Raw genomic sequence first — 7,543 nt, forward strand, 5'->3', positions numbered from 1 at the left:
CCCCTTTTTCGCCTGTAACTTGGCCTAAAATCCTGCTGATAGTATGTTCGTGTCTCGTATTATAGAAATCACGTTTGGACTGTGCACGGTTGCTCGTTCCACACACTCGTGGGCTCAACGATATTGCATGGACATATGTTATGGATGGAAATTTGGCAGCATTGGGGGGTTTGCTTCTTGTAGCCGGAGAAAAAGTCTTAGTTCCATTTGATTCGGGTATTCTGTTTTCTTCCAAATTTCGAAGTTCAACAATTCGTTATCGCATAATGGATATGTTGCGAGAGTTGAGTTCTAAGGGTGATCTTGACGACGACGGAATTGTGTATCAGTCCATGCTTATATCTGCCTCCAAGTTATTTGATATTTTTGAGAAGGCTGGTGATACCTTGAGGTTATATTGCAGTTCAATCCACGAACATGTATGATTTTAACTCCAAAATCGATCAGCTGATTACAAATATTATATTATTCACTCAAATGATGGCTTTTAATTTAATTTAATTTAATTTTCTGACAGGTTCCTCCCCACAAAGTATTGACTGAGGTTGCTACTATACTTAAGAATGCTGGTTATGCTCTAGAGCCAAGAGACCTTGACCTGAGAGATTGTTACAGGTTTGACTGTTTGCTCGCTTTCATTATTTTTTTTTTTATTTTTTCATTATATTTGCTTCTATTTTTTTAATTTTTGCTTAATAGGGACTGCCCTGAGCTAAGAAAACCAAGTGTGTTCAAGCTGTCAGGTCAGTGATGAACAATGTTTAGATTTCACTATATGCTCATAATTCTGGGGTTGTATTTTTTTTTTTTTTTTTTTTTTTTTTTTTTTTTTTTTTGGTGTTGACGGGAATATCCCCTACCGACAAAGTGGGCAATCTCCTTCGAGTCGAAGGCAATTTAATGGGTTGACCCCTCCCAAGTTTGGCTTTTTCATTCGCAAGAGTCAGGAATCGAACCCCTGACCACTTATTTAAGAGATGAGAGCCCTTACCACTCACACCAGCCAACTTTGGTAAAATGTGTTAAATATAAATTCTGGGGTTGTATTGTTGTAATGAGAAATTCACTTCCACATATTGGATACTTGTGAAACAGATCCTGGAAGCCCGAACAAGAAATACCTATCATCTTCTTCTCTTACTCCGCCTCAAGCTTCTCGTGCAACTCTTCAAAATTATCCTTATGTAAGTTTTAACATGACGGCCATCATATCTCCTTCAGAAAACGTTATATATGCGTTCATCTACGATTGTTTCGTCCATATTCTGGTTGATAGTGTAAAACTTGTGTCTTTTGATTTCAGCATGGAAATTGCCAGTTATGGAACAAGATTAAGTCAGGTCCAGTGCTAAGTTTTCGGCCTTCTGCTGGTCCACGGCTACTCAGTACAGCAGCTCGTCATGTCGAGCATGGTGTTCCAGGCATTCTACAAAACCATTTGGCGTACATTGCCTTCAAATTTAAGAGAGGGATTAAGTTTTAATTGTCAATTGTCGTCTACTTATTCGTGTCGACGTATTTCTCTAATGTATTTCGTATACGGTATTTGACTTTACTAGTTTTATAACCGTGCACATGGGTATGCTCTGATAAATTATGCTATTTACAAAAAAAAAAAAAAAAATTATATTCAATTAAAAATAAAATATTTGAATATACGTTATTGTTCTTTCGTGTACATGTTATATTCTTTTGGGTACTTTTTCCATATTTTTTCTATTACATACCCTTTTTGAAAGAAAATATAACACTTTCTTGTTTTCCTCTTCCTTCAAAACTTCATCAAATTTGTACCAAATTGATCAATCATGAATGATAATTGTCATACCAAAAACGTAATAATGCTAGTTTCACCTACAGTATGTCTCGTCTCTCTAAACTTGTTGTCTTTCACTCATTGTTGTCAGAATCCCGATTCGATTCAACGATTTTATGATTTTACGATCCAAAAATACTTGTTCGATCCTAGATTCTACGATTCTATAATGATGTAGAATCTTACGATCCTACTAATTTGAAAATTTCTAGAGGTAGGATCATAATACAATTTTACGTTTTTACGATCCTACGATCCGATTTAATTTCATAGTAAAAATATTACTCGTAATATATATTTTTATAAACTGATATCGTAAAACCCTAATTTCTTGTAAGTTGTAAAAATATGTTCATACAATTGCTTCCAAAACTTACTTTTGTCTTATCTACCCAAATAGGTGATATTTGACCAGTCACAAGCTTGTGACGGATATCCGTCACAAGGGAGACTTATTGTTTCAAAATTGTACTCCTCGTAGAAGCCACTAATTTATGTTTCCTCAATGCTAGTTCGCCCCCAAAAGCGTCTATCCTCCTACCGTGGCTGTACAACTACCTCAAAGTTTCCTTGTACAAAATTGTTGAACTATTTTACGAAGTTATTGAATTTAATAATTATTCTATTAAGCTCAAAAATTTTGTTCCATAGCTTGATAATTTCGTTAATAGAGTTCGACAACTTTGTAACGAAACCAACTACATTAAATAAGTTGTATATACAACAAGTTATATAATAGATTAACTGCCCTAGCTGGAGTAAGCTATTCCTCTACTGTGAACATATTACATTAAAACGACCGTATTAAGATGCGTACAACAGTAAGTACAATATTACATAATCCGAGTTTAAGAGCAAACCACCTTACTAACTTATTACTTGTCACATAAATCTAATCCTATTAATAAATTTCATAGGAATATAACCCAAATGCCTAGGCACGGGGCTGACACTAGTACAAGCAAGTGACTTGCTCATATCCTTGGCTTGACAAGCTTCGGTGCTGTAGAGTCGTCCTTGCAAACATTTTGGGATTGGTAATCTTTGTCCAAAATGGGCATTCATCTTATAAGTCGAGCGTATCTGAAAAAGCATAATCTTAAAGCAATCAGAAATCACTACTAATGGCGTGTTTTGTGAAGGAAACACGCCATTAGTAGTGGCGTGTCTTTACAACAATTTTTTTCCTCAACTGACTGAACTTTAAAAAAAAAAATTTACATAAGACACGCCATTAGAAGTGGCGTGTTTCCCCTCCGAAACCCGCCATTCCCAATGACGTGTTGGTTTTAGTCCATTTTTTAATGAAGTTTCTTTCCGTACTCATTATAAACACGCCATTGGTAGTGGCGTGTTTTAGGTCCAGAAATCCCGAGCCTACGTGGACACCATTTTGACAAATATTTTCAAAACGACCCAAAACGACAAATATTTTATTTTTGACCATTATTTCAAAAATGGATACAATTGCTCAAATATCATTTACTTTGTTGTTGTGCCAAGAGCCATGAGTTAAGTTAGACCTCGGGTAATATTAAATGACAACAACAACAACAACAACAACAACAACAACAACAATAACAACAACAACAACAACAACAACAACAACAACAACAACAACAACAACAACAACAACAACATTACCCCAGTACTTCAATGGCTCACGCAAATTACTGGGTAAAAGGGGGTCGGATGTACGCATACATGTAAATATGTAATTTTAAAAATGATGTTAACCTACACGGTGCGTATATGTTACTGGAGGTTCTAAGATTTAAAACTGTTCTGAAATATATTGAAACCCTCCAAACCGATCTACCCCAACATACATTTTGCCAATCTAAACACCCCAATAAACATGCATTATCCATATCCTTATCAACTGGATTTAAAAATTATTGAGATTCATATCCGGTCCATAGGATCTGGATCCCAGGATATGTGGATTCCATTGCCATCCCTAAACGATGGTGGAAATTCGAGATCATGCGCGAGCGACTTTGAATCGGGGAAGAGGAGTGACGAGTGTACGTAGAGTACAAGTGCTCTCCGAATCAAGCAAGATAGTTTCCTATCACTAGGCTCACTAACCAAAGTGTACCTAGGGCAATTATAAGTGTATCCAAGTAGTTTGTACGGTTCGCACTGTAATAATAAAGAAATTATACAACCACTCTTTTAAATATAACTTGACTTACCTTCGGAGGATTTGAGCAGTCAAAAGGTCGAACTTCACTAGGCAAGTAACATCTACGATCAATATAGTTGGCATCTGGAAGAATCAACAAAAAGCAATGTTGAAGACTTCTTGTTTATGTACCAATAGAAAAAGGCAATGACAATATATATGAAAACATAGTAAAAAGCATTATTTGCATCACAAATACTTGTATAAGGCGATCTTACACAAGTGCATTGTCAAAACGAGTTCTTTTGATAACTACTTTACCCCCTAATATAGTTATGTTTGAATCTGTTTAATATTATACTTATGTAAAACCTTATACAAGACCAATTGTAATTCCATTTAGTGCATTGAGATATGACTCTCTACTTCACCATTCATGAAATTCTTCTCACTTTCTCTTGTCAAATAAATAAATAAATTCTTCTCACTTTCAAGTGAAAAAAACTCAGACTTTTCTATACCACATTTTCAAAAACTCACTTTTTCTTTTTCTGAACATACCCTCTAACTCACACCAAAGATCATTTTCGCAAAAATAATTGTCATTTTTCAGCAAATAGCCAAATATTGATAACGAAATCTTTGTTTTTGTTCATTCGTAACATTTTTAAAAGAAAAAGAGCATTCATATTGACGAGAAAGTGTCTTTTATTTTGGCAAAAATGGGCCAGGTAGCAGTTTCGGAATTGGTCATTCTATGAAAATGTGGCACTTTTGGGAAAAAAATATTAGAAATAGTAGAAGTTTTGAAAATGAGCCATAGACAAAGTGGCAGTTATGAATTAGCTCCTCAAATAATGAAACTTTGAAGCTCAAATTAAGAGAGAGAGTAACATTTATATCACAAAAACTACTTTATACAATTATACTCCATTTGTCCCTATCATTTGTTTACTGTTGATAAAATACTTCACAAAGAAGATAGTAAAAGCTGAACAAATGACTGAGGCAAATGGAGTACTACTTAACTCTCAAATATGGGTCGAAGCTCGCAAGGGTGTAGTCTAGTGGTTAAAACTTAGGTGAAACTCTGAAAGGTCTAAGATTGAGGGTAAAATAACTTAAGAGGCTATGCCTTCTAGCCAGTTCTAGGCTTCAAGCCTTGGTGGTTTGCATGCTATTGCGGCTTCCCTCATCATCAAGAAAAAAAAATAATAAATGGGTTGAATACCATTAATAAAATCCCGAACAATTCAAATAAAACTTACCAAAACGACCAACAAGCTCCCACGGGTGTGCATCTATTGAATCTGATACAGCACGACCAAGATATTCCCTATAGATAGAATTTTACAACAAAAAAAAAAACCTGAGAAAGTGAGGATGAAATAGACCAACGAATCTCACTAAAAAGTTAACAAGCACATACTTATTCCTGGGAATACAGTCGTCTAAATTCATATCCTGCATGCCCACTATGGCTTTATGTTTTACCAGCAAGTAACAAATATCCTCTATCATATCATCTACAAAAACCTGAAAGAGGTAAAAGTAGTATCAATCAATTTTATCTATAAGATAATAAACTATTCTATTTCCAAAATGATAGGAAAAGAGAATCAACATACGTATTTTTTCATTGAGCTACGATATGAGCTCAAATCATCACCGATTAGCTCAAACAGAGTAAGTAATGTTTGCGCATCCTTGAGACAACATTTCCACTCCTTTTGTTCAAGGCAAAGCTCACCTTGTGCATGTAAATCGATTTCACTCGTTATATAATGGTGTATCGTCAAACCTGCCAAATGAAATAAAATAAATAAATTTAGCTCAACCCTCCATATTCTTTAAAAAAAAACTCCAGAGGAATTGATAATGGACATTTACCACTGTCGAATGGAGCTATAACCTTTTCACCAGCAATCAAAAGCAGAGCTGTAAACTGTTTCAACCCTCCATTCTTTAAAAAACTCCAGGCAATACCGTTGATTGAATCAGTATATTTGACTAGCACTCCTAAAGTGTCCAACACTGGTTTCTATAATAAATCCAGTAAAGTACAAAAAAGAAGTAAGATATTAGTAGGAATAATTATAATAGTTGGGCCTCAACTATCACCTTAAGGTTTTGGTTGAGATGGTTCATCTATCATGGTATCAGAACCACCTTCCAGCACACGGTACGGGGGAGTCGGTGCACAACTAACCACTCTTCAAGCCCAATGGGCATTTGAGTGAGGGAGCGTAATAGTAATAATTATAATAGTTAGGCCTCAACCATCACCTTAAGATTTTGGTTGAGATGGTTTATCTATCAGATATTTCATATAGATTAATTTACAAACACACAGGCACAAAAAAAAAAAAAAAAAAAACGAACAACAAGGCTAACCAATTACGAACCGTTTCCCACAGGCAGAGTAGCATAACAAGTTTGATGAGAGATGTCTCTCGCTTCCACGAGTATAGGTGCTCCATGACACTGGAAGTAGTTAGCAAAGAACCAAACTAAGAAACACTTAAAAAAGTGAACTAACAATCTTGAATGGTTAAGAAAGCCAAAACAACCTCAAGTTGATAAGAAGAAAATGAATAGGAAGGCCGTCAATTACACCAATGGTGCAGTAGACATTGGCGAGACAAGTAGCACCACATTTTGTTAGCATTAGGTCGATAAGTTGGGAATCTTCAGGACAACTATGTGCAATGTAAGCAAGGGGAGTCACACCGCTATCAGGCAACTTTGCTGAATCAAATTTAGGATGCATATTGCAAACTTCTCCTCTGATCAAGGCAATCAAACACTTTAAGGCATCGGATTCCACACACTTATTCACCAACGAGTTGATAATATCAAAATTAATAGGCGGCTGTTCTCGAAGCTGATTTACAAAAGAAACATCATCGTCTGATTCAAGGAAATTCTCAAGCCTAGTAGATAATCCTTGGTCTTTATTTGTTGTCATGGTTATTCCCTTACTTTCTAAATACTGCAAATAAGATGAGCAAAATTGTCAAATACTCCGTAATATTATTGGCGGAAAAAAATTAATTACTTGGAAAATTCATGCTAAATAACGAAGTTAGTTTTTGTTTTCTACTCGTATAATTTTTGAAACAAGTAAGTAGATATAAACAACTAAATAATCAAACAAAACCAATAACTGAGTAGGGAAACCCTACTTTTTTTTGCAAATCAAAGCGCAAACACTAGCAATCAATATCGATCATTTAAGAATCCGTCACTCAACGGGGAAACCCTAGAAGACGAAGATCCAATTACCGCTCGAACAATCGTAAAGATTTCTCCGAAGGATGAGAGTGTAGGGTTTTTAGAGAGTGATTGGGAATGATAACGAATGATTTAGAAACAAATGTATTAAGGTAGTATTTTTTATTTTTATCTTTATATGATTTTAATATTTAATGTGATTTTCATGATAATTGTACTTATTTTATCGTATAATATTAAAACCATTTTTTATTAGTATCCCGTTTTTTAATATAGCTGTACTACTTTTATTACTTTTGTTTTAATACATTTTTTTCATCGGATTATATTTAATTTCTCAATAACTTTATTGAAAGACGGTAAAC

At 34.8% G+C, this 7,543-nt stretch overlaps 1 protein-coding gene across 1 annotated transcript; it reads right to left on the minus strand.

The window, feature by feature from the left end:
* Positions 1-2,612: 2,612 nt before the first annotated feature.
* On the minus strand, positions 2,613-7,314 carry LOC141646480 (uncharacterized). The gene is made up of 9 exons (XM_074454355.1): positions 7,130-7,314; positions 6,515-6,936; positions 6,350-6,428; positions 5,835-5,985; positions 5,573-5,745; positions 5,374-5,480; positions 5,213-5,280; positions 4,015-4,088; positions 2,613-2,899 (listed from the first exon to the last, which is right to left on the minus strand). The coding sequence occupies exons 2-9, from the start codon at positions 6,910-6,912 to the stop codon at positions 2,699-2,701; spliced, it is 1,251 nt and encodes a 416-aa protein (XP_074310456.1). The 5' UTR covers positions 6,913-6,936; positions 7,130-7,314; the 3' UTR covers positions 2,613-2,698.
* Between the last annotated feature and the right edge of the window lie 229 nt (positions 7,315-7,543).

The sequence above is a fragment of the Silene latifolia genome, chromosome 3, assembly GCF_048544455.1.
Source record: "Silene latifolia isolate original U9 population chromosome 3, ASM4854445v1, whole genome shotgun sequence".
Taxonomy (NCBI): domain Eukaryota; kingdom Viridiplantae; phylum Streptophyta; class Magnoliopsida; order Caryophyllales; family Caryophyllaceae; genus Silene; species Silene latifolia.